Source organism: Megascapheus bottae, chromosome 28, assembly GCF_031878675.1.
Source record: "Megascapheus bottae isolate mThoBot1 chromosome 28, mThoBot2.hap1, whole genome shotgun sequence".
NCBI lineage: Eukaryota > Metazoa > Chordata > Mammalia > Rodentia > Geomyidae > Megascapheus > Megascapheus bottae.
In genome coordinates, this window is record NC_143536.1 from 299,435 (window position 1) to 317,002 (window position 17,568).

At 58.2% G+C, this 17,568-nt stretch overlaps 2 protein-coding genes and 1 long non-coding RNA gene across 4 annotated transcripts in view; 1 reads left to right on the forward strand and 2 right to left on the reverse strand.

Moving 5' to 3' along the window:
* Window positions 1-3,336: 3,336 nt before the first annotated feature.
* Lrcol1 (leucine rich colipase like 1) lies at window positions 3,337-6,710 on the forward strand. Of its 2 annotated transcripts, none has more exons than XM_090319936.1 (5): window positions 3,337-5,069; window positions 5,212-5,337; window positions 5,628-5,750; window positions 5,932-6,054; window positions 6,655-6,710. In XM_090319936.1, the coding sequence occupies exons 1-5, from the start codon at window positions 4,953-4,955 to the stop codon at window positions 6,679-6,681; spliced, it is 516 nt and encodes a 171-aa protein (XP_090176062.1). In that variant the 5' UTR covers window positions 3,337-4,952; the 3' UTR covers window positions 6,682-6,710. The 2 variants fall into 2 exon arrangements, with proteins under 2 accessions (XP_090176062.1, XP_090176063.1); XM_090319937.1 differs by having other exon boundaries at window positions 5,953-6,054.
* A 4,396-nt stretch (window positions 6,711-11,106) lies between these two features.
* On the reverse strand, window positions 11,107-11,898 carry LOC150044906 (uncharacterized). Its single transcript, XR_016532963.1, has 2 exons — window positions 11,830-11,898; window positions 11,107-11,713 (listed from the first exon to the last, which is right to left on the reverse strand). It is a non-coding gene; the product is annotated as an uncharacterized LOC150044906 (long non-coding RNA).
* Window positions 11,899-11,906: 8 nt separating this feature from the next.
* Fbrsl1 (fibrosin like 1) overlaps window positions 11,907-17,568 on the reverse strand; it is a 53,575-nt gene continuing 47,913 nt past the window's right edge. The window contains exons 16-20 of the mRNA XM_090320341.1: window positions 16,299-16,431; window positions 13,650-13,727; window positions 13,489-13,572; window positions 13,251-13,404; window positions 11,907-12,680 (exon numbers count right to left, since the gene is read on the reverse strand). Coding sequence (XP_090176467.1) covers window positions 11,909-12,680; window positions 13,251-13,404; window positions 13,489-13,572; window positions 13,650-13,727; window positions 16,299-16,431 — 1,221 coding nt within the window. The 3' untranslated portion in view covers window positions 11,907-11,908. The remainder of the gene's footprint in view (window positions 12,681-13,250; window positions 13,405-13,488; window positions 13,573-13,649; window positions 13,728-16,298; window positions 16,432-17,568) is intronic.

The following is a 17,568-nucleotide window of genomic DNA, read 5'->3' on the forward strand; positions in this document are numbered from 1 at the left end:
GTGGAATCTGTGTCGTATGGTGATTCTCTAACTTTCTGAGGAAGCATCAGTTTTCCAACGGCTGAACCATAGCACACGCTTACCAGCAATGTTTCAGTGTTTAGTTTTTACACATTCTTGCCACTTCTTATTCTTCACTTACTTGCTTACCCATCCATCACCTGAGTATAGAAAATGGTGTCCTGTTTCTTGAGGGTTATGATGCTGAGTATCTTTAGGCCCATTTTTAAATTGGGTTGTCTTTCCGTTAAGATATAGAAGATGGGGCCAGGAGCATGTCCTAGTGGTAGACTGCTTGCCTAGCATGCATGAAGCCCTGGGCTCAATTCCTTGGTTACCACATACACAGAAAAATCCAAAAGTGGTGCTGAGGCTCAAGTGGTAGTGCTAGAGCTCTAGCCTTGAGAAAGCCCAAGGACAGTGCTCAGGCCCTGAGTTCAAGCCCCAAGACTGGCAAAAAAAAAAAAAAAGATATAGAAGGCAAGCCAGTAGCCAGTGGCTCACACTGTAACCCTAGCTACTCAGGAGGCTCAGATCAGAGGCCATGAGACCCGTTAACTGGCTGTCTCCAATTGGTCCTGGGTTGGACATGGGGGCAGACCCCGGGAGAGGCTGCCACTGGCCACACCCGACTCTCATTCAGGCCAATTGCTGCAGAGGCTTCAAGGGTGTCCAGAGTCGGCTGAGGTGTGTGTGTGCTGGCACTGTCCCTGTAAGGCTTCAAGGGTGTCCAGAGACTGCTGAGGTGTGTGTGTGCTGGAATTGTCCATGTGCACACTCAGGCCGTCACACACACTGGGCAGCTGGCCTGGATGAGGCCGGATAGAAGAGAGGAGGCCTGGGTGGAATGGGGGCAGTGAGATGCCTTGTGCCCACGACTAACCTAGATCTCTGTGTCAGGCTGGTCTCTTCTGGAAGCTGCAGCCCAGCTGGTCTCACTCTTACACAGAGAAGCAGGTAGACCTGAGATAAAAAGGTAAGGCCACTGTGTTCTTGTTGTGATGTCAGGGACCTGAAGGTTCTTAGGATGTTGGTGTGATGGCTGTGGAAAATAATGATGTGCCCCAAGTGCTTGGTGACAGGGACCCGGGCCTTGCTGCCTCACTGTGGGGAAAGGGCTTTTCTGCACATAAACATCTGAAAGGACACTAGCACAGACACCAGGAGGTCAGAGTGCTTTGGCCCTAGCTGATCACTGTCCTGACCACCATGCACTGTGTGTGGGGACCCCTCCTCTGCTGAGTGAGAGGCTCCCCCACTGCTGGGCTGATCTCAGTATGGCAGGAACAGCTCAGCTTCCACTCACCGGGATTTGTGTTATCGTTGGCATCCAGCTTCTGTCTAGAAGATTGAGATCATTTGGGGTCAAGCTGAGGCTGATGCAGAAGGAAAAGAGAGAAGTCTCAGAAAGGAGACCCTTCTTACAAGGACGTTTCCGTCTGAGGGGCAGTGAAGGCTAGGTGTACTTTCCGTCTGAGGAGTACTGAAGGAAGGCTGTTGAAGTGCACAGATGCTGTGCCCAGGCACTGCCAACAGTTCATTTTCATGACAGCCACTGAGCATACAGCTGACCGTTTCTGCAATTCTAAGGGCATGGTGGTATCCTTCTGTCAGCATGGGACCTTAGGCAAAGTGAGACCATATACTTCTGTCTGTTTACGGCTGACTTCCTTTATTTAGCATAGTGGCCTCAAAGCTCGTCCATGTTGTGGCATGCAGGAAGAATTTCCCCCTTTTCATAGATGTAGATCACATTTCATGCACCGTCATGGGCGTTTGGATTGTCTCCACCTTTCATCATCTTGAACAGTGCTGAACTGTGGCCTGGCATTGCAATGCTCAGTGTGTTCCTGTGTGGTGTGGGGCTCTTTGATCAGTCATGGACATCGTGCCCACATCAGAAACTGGATCTGAGACTTTTTTTTTTGGCCAGTCCTGGGCTTGAGTTCAGGGCCTGAGCACTGTCCACTGTCCTTGGGCTTTCTCATGGCTAGAGCTCTACCACCTGAGCCACAGAACCACTTCCAGCTTTTTCTATGTATGTGATACCAAGAAATCAAGCCTAGTTCTTTGTGCATGCCAGGCAAGCACTCTACCTCTAGGTCAAACGCCCAGCCCCTTTTTTTTCTCCCTTTGTTTTGGGGTTTGATCTAAGGGCCTAACTACGGTCCCTGAGCTCTTTTGCTCAAGGCTAACACTCTGCCACTTAAGCCACAGATCTATTTCTGGCTTTTTGGTGCTTAATTGGAGATCATTGTCTCACAGACTTTCCTGCCTGAGCTGGGTTTGAACCACAATCCTCATATCCGAGCCTCATGAACAGCTAGGATTACAGGTGGAGTCACTGGCCCCTGGCCTCGTGATACTCATACCGCCACTAAAACTAAGAAAAATCTGGAAACAGAGCTGTGGCTCAAGTGGTAGAGCATTAGCCTTGGGCAAAAACGCTCAGGGACAGAGTTCAGGCTGAGTTCACGCTCTAGAACTGGCACACAAAAATGAAGCTGGGGAGCTGGAAGAGCTTGGTGCTTAGATGGTAGAGTGTGTGCTAGCCAGTGAGCAAGAGTGTCAGACGCAGAGTTCAAGACCCTGTCTCAAACTGAAAATAAATAAATACACACACACACACACACACACACACACACACACAGGGATGGTGCCATTCCAGAGGCTCTGCCAGGACCCCAGTCTACATGGCAGATCCCCAGACAAAGCATGTCTGCAAGGCAGCCCTGCGCTGTCTGATCACACTCAGAATGGGGTTGTGGCCCAAGCCATTGTTTCTAGCATCTGAGGTGACCCTCCTGCCTTATCTTTAAGACTCTCTAGGGGGTGTCTGAACATACCCAGCTTACTAGGGCACACATGTTCCTTCTGCAAGGCTCTGCCATGTCCTACACAACGTGAGTACTCTGGGAGTGATTAGGCACCTTCCGGATGGGTGGAGAGAACGCAGAGTGCTGAGGCCACAGAGAAGGCATGCAGAGGATGGCCAGGACACACCGTGGGGCAAGGCAGGAGTGGAAGGTTTCTCCCAGAGCTCCCACAGGAAGTACTTGGGCAGAGTCGGTGCACTGAGTTCAAACCCCTCTCCCTGGAAGTATTTCTCCTGTGCAGCAGAAGCTGTGGCTGTTCAAGGTCTCTACCAGTGTCACCACAGACTTCCATCCATGGACAGCTGTCCCATCTTTAAAGCCACAGGGCACCAAAAAAAAAAAAAAACAAATCTGGGGTGCATGGCCAGCTCTCTCCTCACGTTTGTGGGCAGGACCTCTGCTCCACTGTCAGCATCCCGCTGTGTCTGGGCGAGCTGGCCAGGCACAGTCTGGGAATGGCATCTTTCCTCCCCGCCTTTGATCTGCACAGCCCTGTACTGCTCTCTGCAGATTCTAACAGGAGATAACCAAAGTCTACACAGGACACCATGCACCGAGACAGACATTCACAAGGACACGAGCAGAGCTGCAGGTGTTCTCACCATGACTCGAAGGTGGCCCTGTGTAGTCTGAGGACACATGGAGTGGGGTGGAGGGGGCGGCTGAGACTGTCTAGTTTCTGAGGCCACTATGAGTGGTACCAGCTGAGCAGACTGACATTAAGTCCGAGCCAGCTCATACCTGCTCTGTCCCCCACCTCAGCCACCTCTTCCCTAACCCCATTCCGGATCTTACAGATACCAGCTTCTATTCCAAGTTTTGGTGGCCCCTCCTGGCATGCCACACTCCATGTCTGAGAGGATATTACTCACCTTGACTCAGGGCCAAGCACCAGCTGGTGCCCCGTGCTCCAAGGGGCTGGGCCTGAGGTCGAGTCTGGTTCCATTTACAGCTTGCTAAGTGAACAAGCAAGCACTGTTCTTAGAAGTAGAAAATCCTTGATGGGCATGGTGGCTCATACCTGTAATCCTAGCTACTTAGGAGGCTGAGATCTGAGGATCGTGGTTCAAAACCAGCCTGCACACTAAAGAATGGGAGATTCTTATCTCTAATCATTAGAAAATGTAAAGTAGGGCTGAGTCTCAAGGGGTAGGGTTGTAGCCTTGAGCTGAAAAGCTTAGGGACAATGCCCAGGCCCAGGGGTACAGCGGTAGCCTTGAGCTGAAGAGCTCAGGGACAGTGCCTAGACCTGGAGTTCAAGCCCCATGACCCACCAAAAAAAAAAAAAAAAGAAAGTGAAAAAACAGTGTCCAAGCCCTGAGTTCAAGCCCCACCATCAATATGTGTGGAATCTAGATGACTCACAACACACAATCACAAAGGGTGAACACACACAAAGAATCAGGAAACACTGAAAAAAAGGCCGGGGAAGAAACCACCCAGATGAGGCCCTAAAACAGCTGCTCAGCTCAAAGGAGGAATCTAGAGGGGCCCAGGGCCCACAGCCATGGAGGCAGCCGGGGGAGGCGGGCTGCGGGAGGCCACTCACTCCTCCCCTGGCTTCCTCCTGACTCTGTATTTCACATCTGGGCTGCAGCCCATTTTGCTTTTCATGTGGCTTTTCCCAAATCATCTTGTTTAAATTCATGAGGAGCATGCTTCACTCAGAGAAAAGGTTAAGTTCTTTTCCATTCTGTGTTAAAAATAAATGAGCTATCAAGCCAGGAAAGGTGACAGAAAACACTTAGCTGTATATTTCCAAGTGAAGAAAGCAGATCTGAAAGGTTCTACCGTTTCAACTCCATGACATCTGGGAAAGGCCAAACCATGGGGAGAAGAGAAGGACCAGTGGCTGCTAGCCTCGGCCGCGGGGAGGATGAGTGAGTGTCCTGGGGGAGACTTGGCGGGAGAACTCAGTAAGTTTATTATTTCAGTGAAAACTTATTTTGCAAGAGAAGTGGGTGAGGACGTCTGTGAGGCCCGTGCCGGGTCCCGGGTGAGGCCTGGTCCTGGGTGAGGCCCGTGCCGGGTCCTGGGTGAGGCCCGTGCCTGGCACCTCCACAGGCCTGCTGCACCATGCATGGTACAGGGCTGCCGCTGCCGCTGCCGCTGCTGCTGCTGCTGCTGCTGCCGCCCCGGCCCACGCCTGCCTCCCTGCAGAGCAGGAAGGAGTCGGCGACCCTGTCCCACAAGGTGGGTGCTCCAGCTGGCCTGCCCCACGCCACCGCCAGGCTCTCTGGACGGGACAGACCAGGGCTCCACCGTGGACACTGCCACGGGGCTGGGCCGGGCCCCGAGGCTCCACTTGACCTGGCACACGGCCCGCGACGTGCAGGAGACCGGGGAGGCCTGCGAGCAGCACTCCGAGTGCCAGACCCGCTGCTGCGTACCCACCAGCCTGAACCCGCAGAAGTTCTGCACCACCAAGAACCTCATCCTGCAGTGCCTGCCCTGGCGGAAGGTGGGGGCCTGCGGGGCGGGGCGGAGGGCGGGGCGGGGGCGGAGCCTGGGGCCGGCGGGGCGGGGCCGGACGGAGGGCGGGGCCTGGGGTCAGCGGGGGCGGGGCCGGACGGAGGGCGGGGCCTGGGGTCGGCGGGGGCGGGGCCTGCGGAGGGCGGGGCCTGGGGCCGGCGGGGCAGGGCCGGCGGCGTTGCGGAGGGCGGGGGCGGGGCCTGAGGGGCGGGGCCCGGGAGCAGGGGCGGGGCCAGGCGCCGGGGCAGCAGGAGCCCTCTGGCCGCTTCACTTCCGCAGCCCAAAGGCCACCCCTGCTCCCGCCATGAGGAATGCCATAGCGACTGCTGCGTGCGCACCAGCAACTTCCTGGAGACCTTCTGTACCCCCAAGACCATGCTGAGCTGCACATCCTGGCGCAAGGTGGGCGGGGGGGGGGGGGCGTGGAGGGGAGGAGCAGGGAAGGAAGGAAGGGCTTGGGGCGGGGAGAGGGCGGGCCCTTGCTCCCGGTCTGGGGAGGAGCGGGGAGGAGCGGGAGGGGGTGGAGGAGAGGGAGGGGATGGGGAGGGAGCGTCCCGCCGCCCCGCCGACCGCCCGCCCGCAGCCCCACGGGCACCTGTGCCAGAGCCACGAGCAGTGCTGGAGCCTCTGCTGCATCCAGATGAGCGAGAGCAGCCCCACGCGCTGCTGGCCGCGGACCGGGTTCCTGTCGCAGTGCCTGCCGCTGGTGGGTGCGGGCAGGGGGGGGGGGGGGGGGGGGGGGTAAGAAGGGCCTCCCTCCTCCCCCCCCACCCCACGCCCCCTCCTCCCCACCTACACGCCCCCCTCCTCCCCCGACCCCACGCCCCCCTCCTCGCCCACCTCCACGCCCCCCTCCTCCCCCGACCCCACGCCCCCTCCTCCCCACGCCCCCTCCTCCCCACCTCCACGCCCCCCTCCTCGCCCACCTCCACGCCCCCCTCCTCCCCCGACCCCACGCCCCCTCCTCCCCACGCCCCCTCCTCCCCACCTCCACGCCCCCCTCCTCCCCCACCTCCACGCCCCCCTCCTCCCCCACCTCCACGCCCCCCTCCTCCCCCGACCCCACGCCCCCTCCTCCCCCCCCCCACCCCACGCCCCCTCCTCCCTCCGACCGCACGCCCCCCTCCTCCCCCGACCCCACGCCCCCCTCCTCCCCACCTCCACCCCCCCTCCTCCCCCACCTCCACGCCCCCCTCCTGCCCACCTCCACGCCCCCCTCCTCCCCCACCTCCACGTCCCCCTCCACCCCCTCTACCCCCACCCCCTCTCTCCCCCTTGGCCTGGCCCCATCCTCCGCCCCCCCCAGCACTTTCTGCCCTCGTGGCTCCCCTAGTGAGTAGAGGCAATGGAGCCCCACGGAGGAGGAGAGGAGGACGAGCTCTGCTGCTGCTGACCCTCCGGGCTGGGGCTCGGGAAAGCTGGGAAGGACGGGCATCCGTGTCTGCCAGCCGGGATGGGAGGCCATGGGACAGCTCTGTGTAAAACCTGAATAAAACCCCAGCCACGGGGGGCAGAGGTGTGGAGTCTCCAGAATGACCCGTGAACCACAGGGCTGGGGGCAGAGGTGTGGAGTCTCCAGAATAATCAGTGAACCACGGGGCTGGGGGCAGAGGTGTGGAGTCTTGTGGGGTTAGCCTGTGCGGTCTCCAGAATGACCAGTGAAACACAGGGTGGGGCGGGGAGTGTGGCCTGGTGGTGGAGTGCCTGCCTAGCACGCAGGAAGACCAGGATTCCATTCCTTGGTACCACAGACATAGAAAAGGCCAGGTGTGGTGCTGAGGCTCAAGTGGTAGAGCTCTAGCCTTGAGAAAGTCCAGGGGCAGTGCTCAGGCCCTGAGCTCAAAACCCAGGACTGGCAAACAATAATAATTTGAATGTTTGCATCCTCCAGCCCCCCCCCCCCAAAAGCTTATACTGAATCTCACTCACTACCCCGCAGTCTGGCTGGGAGACTGGAGTTAGGTCACCAGGGCTCCATGGAAGCTGGAAGCTGTTCTCACCACTTCAGGGACAGGGACAGAACAGGGCCTTCCTGCCACACCTCCAGAATATGAGAAATCGATGTTTACTCTCAGGTGAACAAATACCACAGACACCCTCCATCCCAGGTGGAGGTAAAGCTGACATACTTTGGTCAGAACTGTGTAAACATGTTTGAAGGAGTATATGGAAAATTAAGAGTTCAGTGGGGATTATGTGGGGCTACAACATTTCTAGCTTCAAACAAATTTCTCAACAGGCACCAGTGGGTCATGTCTCTAATCCCAGACTGAAATCTGAAGACCAGGATTTGAAATCAGCGCCATGAGACTTGTTTTTTTCTTTTTTCAGTCCTGGGGCTTGAACTCAGGTCCTGGGCATTGTCCCTGAACCTCTTTTGCTCAAGGCTAGCACTTTACCACTTGACCCACAGTGCCACTTCCATTCCTCAGTAATGGAACCAGGGTTTTATGCATGCTAGGCAAGCACTCTACTACTAAACCGCATTCCCAGTCTAGAGACTCTTATTTCTAATTAATCACCAAAAAAGCCAGAAGTAGAGTTGTGGCTGAAATGGTAGAATGCCAGCCTTGAGCAAGAAAGCTAAGGGACAGTGCCCAGTCCCTGAGATCAAGCTCCAGTACTGGCACAAAAAGGAAAAAAAAAAGATTCTAAGCTGGGCACAGTGGCTCACACTTGTAATCCTAGCTACTCAGGAGACTGAGATCTGAGGATCAAGGTTCAAAGCCAGCCCGGGCACAGAAGGCCCAGAGACTCTTATTTCCAATTAACCTCTAGAAAGTGAGGCTTGGCTCAAGGGTAGGGCAGTAGCCTTGAACTAAAGAAGAGCTCAGGGACAGTGCCCAGGCCAAGTTCAAGCCCTGTGACCCACAAAAAAAGAAAAGAAAGATTCTAAACTAATTGTTTTCAAGTCTATAGCTCACAGCCGAGTATATTTGTGTATTTGTTACTGAACTAGGCCCCTGAATTCATCCCACAGAAAAACTTGTACCTGGCAGATGGGTATTGGGGGAAAGAAAGACTTTATTGAGGGTGCAGTGTCTTCTCCTGGCATTGAGGCCCGTTTCAGTTCTGGCCACATGGGGTGTTTGGATGAGGACCAGGTCAGGGTCACCACTGGGGATCCAAGGCAGTGGCATTCATAGCAAAAGCTTTTTCTATCCAAAGCAGTACTGTCCAGCTTCCTTTCCGCTTTGTAGCCAACTGCAAGTTTCTGGAATAGCTCGGAAAATCAATTACTATCTCGGGAACTTGTGGGGAGACCATCTTCTGAGAATGGCAGAATGGGAATAAAGCCAGGTGAACTCAGCCCGCCAGCAAACGCCCTGGGCTCATGCAGTACCAAGGCCAGCCACTCGAGGGAGACGTGGCCTTGGGAACACAGAGGCGCCCGAGCCCTGATAGCTCCTCTACCAGCGGGACTCAGCCGTTGGCCAGCTGCCTGAGGTGCCAGCGCAGCCTTCCAGAGACCAACGGCCAGCTCCCACCAGGGAAAGGGGTTTCCCTCCAAACCAGTCCCAAGTGGAATTCACCTGTTCAGCCTGGCTCCCCCCCAGGGCCTGATCGGCAGCCATCACCCCCACTGAAGACCAACTTTCTGGCCAGGGAGGAGTGGGTCAGCTTCAGGTGATGGGCTGGGGCTGGACAGGGTCGGAAGGGAACACATCACAACTTGGGGCCCGTGGGACTGGCTTCTCAGCATTCTTGAAGATCGAGGGGAACCAAATCTGGAGAAGGGAAGACTAGAAGGGCAGGCAAGGTGCCACCTGCAGCTGCACACCGAGTCTGGCTTCCTGACCCAGGGAATGGACCCGAGGGTGAAGCCATGCAGATAATATGGCATCCTGGACAATGAGTTGTTGGGGTACCTGGGGTACCCCCATCTGGCCACCACTCTGCAGCATCATTACACGGGCAGGACTTCGGTTTGGGGTTTGGGCAGAACCAGTGACACATCGACTTCACCTCTGAACCACAGATGATGAGGGGTGCTGTAGGTCCTGGGCCCTGCGTGTAAGGCAGGCAGTGATGGCTGCTTTTACTACAGCGGAGGAGGGGACCGCAGAGCAAGTGAGTACAGACTCCTTCCTGCCCATAGGGGGCAGCATCCAAGCTCCCCACAGCCCATGCTCTAGGGAGCACTGCAGCCCCTGCTGCAGTACCGGTGTCAGCGTGACCTGCAGAGTGGCGGCTGGCCCCAGGGCCACGTAAAACATAGACCTAAAAATAACGTGAAGTTAAGCTTCACACTGGTGGCTCACACCTGTAGTCCCAGCTGATCAGGGGGCTGGGACCCTCAGACTGCAGTTTAAGCCGGCCCAAGGGGGAACGTCCCTGACTCCCTGATCTCCAGTAAACTACTAAAAACTAGATGGGAGTGGAACTGGATCAATCGGTAGATGCCAGGCTCAGAGGCAGTGCTCGGGCCCTGGTGCTTGGTGGCAGTCTTCTAGGAGAGGAAGAAAAGTCTGTAATCTGTCTTTAGACGCCTGCGCCTCTAAAATTCTTGTCTGGCAGATGCATTTTGAGAACAAGATGAAGAGGAGTCTGGGCTGGGAGCGTGGCCCAGTAGTAGCATGCTGGCCTAGCATCCACAAAGCCCTGAGTTTGATTTCTCAGAACCACATACACAGAAAAGGCCGGAAGTGGCGCTGTGGCTCGAGTGAGCAAAAAGTGTCCACGGACAGTGCCCAGGAGGCCCTGGGTTCAAGCCCCAGGACTGGCAAAAAAGAAAAATAAAAAAGGATGGACAGGAGTCCACAGAGCTGTTCTTGGGGCAAGAGCTAGCCAGTCCTGAAGCCCAGTACGCTGAGCTGTTGACCTGAGGTGCTCAGCTGGACCAGTGCCCTCCACATGGGGACTGAGCCCCAGTGTAGCAGGAGTTGCAAGTCATTCTGCAACGTTCCTCCCTGGGCGGAGGGCTCAGTGCTGGCATGGTTGAAGGATGGCTGCTGCAATTATCTATCATCTATCTTCTTTCTTTCCTTCCCTCCTTCTCTCTTTCTTCTTTTTCATGCCACTGCTGGGGCTTGAACACTGGGCTTCAGTTCTGTCTCTGAGCTCTATTTGCTCAAGGCTAGCACTCTACCACTTGAGTCTGGAGCCACTTCTGGTTGTTTTTTTTTGTTTGTTTTTTCCAGTCCTGGGGGTTAAACTCAGGGCCTGTCTTTGGACACTTTTTTTCTCAAGTCTAGCCCTCTGCCACTTGAGCCACAGCACCACTTCTGACTTTTCCTATGTATGTGGTACCGAGGACTCAAATTCCAGTCTTTGTGCATGCTAGGTGAGCACTCTACCACTAGGCCACACTTCTGGAATCACTTCTGGCTTTTTCTGTGATTAATAGGAGATAAGAGTCTCATAAAGCTGGGCGCAGTAGCTCTTGCCTACAATCCTAGCTCCTCAGGAGGCTGAGATTGGAGGATCAGAGCTGGAAGCCAGCTCCCGGCAGGAAAGTCCGTGAGACTCTGACCTCCAACCACTTAAAACCTGGATGTGGCTCAAGTGGTGGAGAGCTAGCCTTGAGCACAGACAGGCTCAGGGACAGTGCCCAGGCCTTGAGTTCAAGCTCCACAACTGACCCTCCCCCCAAAAAAGTCTCAAGGACTTCCTGTCCGGGCTGACTCTGAACAGTGCTCCTCACGTCTCAGCCTCCCGAGAGCTAGGATTACAGGTGAGAGACAACAGTGGGCCGAGTGTTTCTTTGTTAATGAGTCACCGAATAACCAGAGGAGTTTCTGGAAACTTTTTATAAAGATTACCCAGGTTAAGAATTTAATAATGCTTTATATTTATATTAACAGAGTATTTACACTTGTTTCTCTTATTATTAAAAACAAAAAGAAATCCTTTCACACTTCTGCATAATAGAATAAGGCGACCCCCTAAATTTTTGTACATTATTATTATTATTATTTTAATATATATCTGTAACTTTAATTCCAAGGACCCCGGCCAAGGCTGGGCCTGAGTGGGGGCCTCACAGTGCGTTGGACAGAAGGAAAACTTCTTCCCATAAATAAGACAGAGAAACCCCGGGGCTTGAAAGGGCTCTGGGGCCGGGAAACTACGAATCCCGACTGAAAGGGTTTTCTTTTTGGTTCTTTTCGATGTCTGAAAAGCAGAAAATTAAGAAAAAAATACAAAACCATCAAACACGCTTCTCACCGTGGGCAAAAGGTAGGAAGTCGACCTTTTCCCCGTGGCCTAATTTCAGCGCAAAAGAAGCCTGGCCGGGCGCGGGGCGCGGGGCGCGGGGCGCGCGGTCCTGGGAGTTCACGGGCGGGAAGCGGGCGCCGCTGGGCCTCGGGCTCCGCTGCGGCCTCTCGGGCTCCGGCCTTGGGCTCCGCTCCAGGCTCCGGCCTCTCGGGCTCCGCTGGGGTCTCGGGCTCCGCTCCAGGCTCCGGCCTCTCGGGCTCCGGCCTCGGGCTCCGCTGGGGTCTCGGGCTCCGCCCCAGGCTCCGGCCTCTCGGGCTCCGGCCTCGGGCTCCGCTGGGGTCTCGGGCTCCGGCCTCGGGCTCCGCTCCAGGCTCCGGCCTCTCGGGCTCCGGCCTCGGGCCCTACCGCGCCTCTACCTCCTGCGGGTTGCGCGGCGGCGGCGGGGAGAAGTCGGGCGCCTCGCCGGGCCCCAGCGCCAGCGGCGTGGTCCGGGGCCGCGCGGGGCCCCCGGCGGCCACCAGGGGCGGCGGGGCGCCGAGCGCGGCGGCGGCGGGCGGGGTGCGCGCCAGGCCGGCGCCCGGCAGCAGGCGCGGGAAGTGCAGGGCGCCCGGCGGCCGCTCCGGCTCGGGCGCAGGGCGCAGGCGCTCGGGGCTGTAGTCGTGGGGCTCGCGCTCGCGGTAGGGGCGCTCGAAGGGCGCGGGGCCCGCGGGGAAGGCGCGGCGCGGCGGCGCCTCCGGGCCGCAGCAGGCCTCGCGCAGCGGCTCCCAGGCGAGGCCCAGGCGCTCGCGGCCCAGGCCCAGGCCCAGCGGCGGGAGGCCGGGCGCGGGCGGCAGGCGCTCGGGGCGGCCGGGCGCGGCCTCCTCCGCCTCCGCCTCCTCCTCCCCGCGTTCCTCCTTGACCTTCACGTCTCCCCGAGCGCCCCGCTCCGCCGGGGACCCGCGGCCCAGGCCCGGCAGGCGCAGGCGCTCTTCCAGGGCCGCCTGGCCGCAGGGGGACGGCGGGCGCGTGGCCGGCCGGGGCCGGGGCTCCTGGGCCGGCGAGAGGCTCTCCTTGACCCGCGGCTCCGCCGGGAGGCCCAGCGCGGCCGCGCCACGCCGCAGAGCGCCGCCGACGGGGAGGCCGGGCGCGGAGGGCGAGGCGCGGCTCCGCAGGCGCGTCTTCTCCAGGAGGTCCCTGGGGCAAAGGGCCGGGTCACACGGGCTCCGCGCAGGCCCGCGCTGGGCTTTCCTCCCCGCCGCCGCGCTCCGGGGCCCGCCCAGCGCCCCCGCCGCCAGCGGGCGTCGGCCCCGAGCCTCCCGCCGGGCTTAAGGGCTGGCGGGAGGGCGGAGCGCGGCAGCCGCCAGTGCGCGGAGCGCTTGGCCGGCCTGGGGCGGCTCCGCACCCCACTCCTCGGCCCACCCAGCCCCGGCGCCCCAGGAGCCGCCGCAGAGGGGCTTGGCGGCCTGGAGAGGGACGGCGAGCCGGGGCGGGCCAGGCTGCCTGTCCCCTGGTGGGCTCCAGAGGGAGGGGAGGGCGGGGAGGGCGGGCCAGGCTGCCTGTCCCCTGGTGGGCTCCGGGGCGGGGAGGGCGTGGAGGGGCGGGCCAGGCTGCCTGTCCCCTGGTGGGCTCCTGAGGAGGGGAGGGCGGGCCAGGCTGCCCGTCCCATGGAGGGCTCCTGGGGGGCGGGCCAGGCTGCCTGTCCCCTGGTGGGCTCCGGGGCGGGGAGGGCGGGGAGGGCGGCTCGGGGGGCGGCGCTGGACTCACCGCTCGCGCTCCTCTGCGTCCGCAGGCCTGGGCCAGGCGGGCGGCGCGGGGAAGGAGGGCGGCGCTCGGTGCGGCCGGCTCCAGGCCTCTCGGGGGCTGGGAAGGCCGGGCAGCGTGGAGCTCTCCGTGGGGGCCAAGGCGGGGCCCGCGGCCGCTGCAGTGGGGCGGAGACAGCGCGAGTCCGGGTGCGGCTCCGGCCGGCGCCCCCCCCCCCGGGGCGGCTCGGGCGGTCACTCACCCAGCACGGGGCCGCCCAGGCCCCCGAAGGCGCGGCCGCCCAGGCCGCCCAGGCCCCCGAAGGTGCTCGGCCTGCCGAAGGGCTCTGCGGGGAAGACAGGGCTCAGGGCCCGGCCAGGAGCGCAGCCCGGGGCTCCTCACCGCCCGGCCCTCCGCACCCACCTGTCGGGGGAGCAGCCGGGAGGAGGCCGCCCGGCCGGGCCGCAGGTCCACACGGGCTGGCAGCCGGATGGGCGGCACCTGAGTGTTGGGGAGCCGGGTTAGCAGAGCCGGGGGCCCAGCCTGCAGAGCCGGTCCCCGCCGCCCAGGAGGCCCGGCAGGGGCAGCGCCGCCTCCCCAGACCAGGAGGCCGTGTGACTTCAGGGAAACCCCTGGGGACCCTCGGGGGGGGCAGCGAGGGCAGCGAGGCCCCCCAAGAGCGCCAGGTCCGGCGCAGCTCCCAAGGCCGGAAACCCCAGCTCACAGGCGGCGGAGCTAGAAATGACCCTGGCTGCGCCAGGCAAGGGCCCGGCCTTGGGTCCGGGTCTCGGGTGTGGAACGCGTCTGCCTTGTCTGCGAGACCCCGCAGGCAGGGCAACCGTGCTGACCCTGCCCACAACCAGTCCCTGAGGTGCCCAGCCCCAGGGACGGCCAGCGCTCCTGGAGGGACTCACCAGGGGCTGCTCCCCCTCAGAGGGCGCCCCGGGATGCGACCCCGCCCTTCTCGAGTGGCCCGGGCACAAGCCACCCCAGAGCCAGCCGCTCCCAATCTACCATCCCACCAGAGCCAGGCGGTGAACAGACAGGCAGCAGTGCAGGCCTGAGGATGAACCGGCTAAGCTCCGACTCAAGCCAGACAAGACTAGCAAGGAAACAGTAAGAGGAAGCGCAAGAAAGCAGCGGCCAAATCTGTGTCTTTCCACACTTTCGGTGAGACGGACAAGCCTCTGGCAAGACACAGGAGGGAAAAGGATGGGGAGGGACTGGGTACCCGGGCTCGGCAGCACACCACTGAAACTGGAATGACAGAGGAGGTGAGCATGGAGCCCCTCCAGGGCACGGGGCCCTGGGCCGTGGCCTGAGGAGAGCGGCCGCACACTGAAGGTGTGGGGAGAAGGGACACAGCCTCTGTATTCACAGCTGAGCAAGGCTGTGGCACAGACAAGGGAGATCATACACAGTTCCCTCAGTATCAATACGCACCTCTGCTTTCCAGCCACAATCCCTTAGAGACTTTAATTTCATTCATACTTTGGGGTTCTTTTATTTATTTTTTGTAGTCATGGGTCTTGAACTTGGCCTGGGCGCTGTCCCTGAGCTCTTCAGCTCAAGGCTTACCCTTGAGCCAAGCCCAACTTCCAGTTTTCTAGTGATTAATTGGAGATAAGAGTCTCAAGGTCCCGGGCCGGGAATTTGGCCTAGTGGTTAAAGTGCTTGCCTAGCATGCACGAAGACCCGGGTTCGATTCCTCGATACCACATACATAGAAAAAAGCTGGAAGTGGTGCTGAGGCTCAAGTGGTAGAGCTCTAGCGTTGAGAAAGTCCAAGGACAGTGCTCAGGCCCTGAGCTCAAGCCCAGGACTGGCAAAAAAAAAAAAAAAAAAGTCTCAAGGTCCTTTTGTGCCCAGCTTTTGAATCCTCAGATCTCAGCCTCCTGAGTAGCTAGGATTACAGGCGTGAGCCACCGAGTCTGGCTGGGGTTCTTCTCTTCATACATGACTTATTTTTTTTTGCCAGTTTTGGGGCTTGAACTCAGGGCCTGAGCACTATCCTTGGGCTTTCTCAAGGCTAGCACTCTTACTACTTGAGCCACAGCACCACTTTTCTATGTATGTGGTATCAAGGAATTGAGCCCAGGGCTTCATGCATGCTAGGCAAGCACTCTACCACTAGGCCAAACTCCCAGACCCGTGACTATGTATTTGTGGTACTGGGACTTGAATGTGTGGACACATCGAGTTTATGGGTAGGATAAATTCCTCAAGTACTCACATATGTTCTTACCAATCCTGGTAAGAACCCTGAGTGCTCAGTAACCCTAGGAAGCAGGCAGGTTCACGTTCTCATGGGAAAGCAAAATGGAACAGGGGACGAGGGATGAGACAGGGACCCAGGGATGGAGGCGGGCCACCTACAGAACCAGTGAGCATGTGTCCTGGGCTCGAGCCAGGCTGTAGGCTGCTGGGAATACCTCTGCTCTTCACGGGGTCTGGGACAGAGCTAAGGAGAGCCAGCATGCAAGCACCAGTCCAGTGAACAGATAGAAACACCTGGCTTCATCCTGCTCACTGTATGGACGGTCTCGTAGCAGCGAGCAAACTGAGAAGACTGCGCAAGGAAGATGAGGGGACAGAGGTGGGCCAGGACTCTGGGGAAGGCCAGGGCTTGCATTAGGAGCCTGTTTGTAGAGAGGGGCCCTGCACAAAGGGTCGGGGCGAAACCTATGCACAGCAATGTGAGTGCCCGAGGGGCCCTTCTCTGGGAGACATGCATGCAAGTCTGGCCCTGGCCTCTGGGAACATTTGGCTCAGATTCTGCGTTTCCAGAGGTTCTCACTGCACCCACGGCTGCGGACAGCATTGTGCCTCCTCATGTTCATGCTGAGCATGCCAGGAAGGGTGCCTCCAACAAACTCTGGGTTCCAAGTCCTTGCAAAGGGCATCCCTAGCAGAGAGCCTTCTGTAGGAAGTTCTGTCCCCACCACCTCCACCTCCGCTTTATGCCTTCCCCTCCCCTCGGCTAACTGCTCCATCACTATTTCTTTGAGAAGGGTGTATTCCTGCTCTCAAAGGAAAACTATCCTGGGGGGCTGGACAGGGAGAGGGTCTTACCTGTGTTGGAGAAGAGGGGCCGGGCCAGGTCCTGTGGGTAATGGAGCCCCGCGAGCATGCCTGGGGCTGGGGGCCTGCTGAACAGGTCCAGCTTGGCGGCCACCTCCAGCTTGTGAGGGTCCAGCTGCATCTGCTGAGGACAGAGCATGGGCAGGGACTACCTGTGGAGGCCAGTGCACCTTCTAGAAGAACTGGAGCCCTTGGCCAGGGCTCACAGGGCTGACTCAAGAAAGCTGGCTGGGTGCCAGCTCACGCCTGCCATCCTAGCTACTTATACTCAATAGTCTGAGATCTGAGGATCGTGGTTTGAAGACAGTCCAGGCAGGAAGTCCCTGTGACTCTTGTCTCCAATGACCCACTCAAAAAACCGGAAGGAGACTTGTGGCTCAGAGTGGCAGAGCACTAGCCTTGAGCAGAAGGAGCTCAGGGGCAGCGCCCAGACTTTGAGTTCAAGCCTCATGACTGATGACAAAGAAAAATAAGAAAATAGAAAGCTCAAATTTTACCCTAAGAACAAAACAGGAAGTCATTCATGAGAGATTTCACACTCCACTCTTAAGTGTACTGTTCAAATGCAGGGCCGCCTCTTTTAAGTAGAGTCTCTGGCAGATCCTCCTCCTTATGCCTCCCGCATAATTGGGATAACAGACATGCGTCACCATGCCCAGCTTTTTTGTTGAGATGGGTGCCATGTTTTGCCTGGGCTGGCCTTAAATCACCGTCCCCCTGATCTCTGTCTCCCACTTAGGATTACAAGTATGAGCCCTCAAGCCTTGCCCTTTCCCAGATTTATGAAATCTGATTTTTTTATAACATAAAGATGTACCTTATGTTTGTCTTAATTTGGATGCATGAGTTCATGAAAAAGTGAGTTTAGATTTTGTAAAATTCAGTTGAAAATGTAAATGTATATTCACAGATCTACTGATCCAAACAATTTTTTTTATTTTTTTATTTTATTTTTTTGCCAGTCCTGGGGTTTGGACTCAGGGCCTGCGCACTGTCCCTGAGCTTTTCTGGCTCAAGGTTAGTGCTCTATCACCTGAGCCACAGTGCCACTTCTGGCTTTTGCTGTGTATGTGGTACTAGGGAATTGAACCCAGGGCTTCATGCATGCTAGGCAAGCACTCTACCACTAAGCCACATTCCCAGACCCCAAATAATTAATTTTTTTCAAAGACACGATTGTGTTTTCAAGGTTGAATTTATTAAGATTAAATAAAAGTGAGAGGTCCACTCTCCCAGCTGCCCTGGCTTGTGCTGGCAGGTC

Excerpts from the sequence above, each read along its gene's own strand:
- Lrcol1 (XM_090319936.1), top strand. The coding sequence starts at position 4,953 with ATGCATGGTACAGGGCTGCCGCTGCCGCTGCCGCTGCTGCTGCTGCTG. Across the intron at positions 5,338-5,627 it reads AGTGCCTGCCCTGGCGGAAG|CCCAAAGGCCACCCCTGCTC; the intron begins GTGGGGGCCTGC and ends TCACTTCCGCAG. Across the intron at positions 5,751-5,931 it reads GCTGCACATCCTGGCGCAAG|CCCCACGGGCACCTGTGCCA; the intron begins GTGGGCGGGGGG and ends GCCCGCCCGCAG.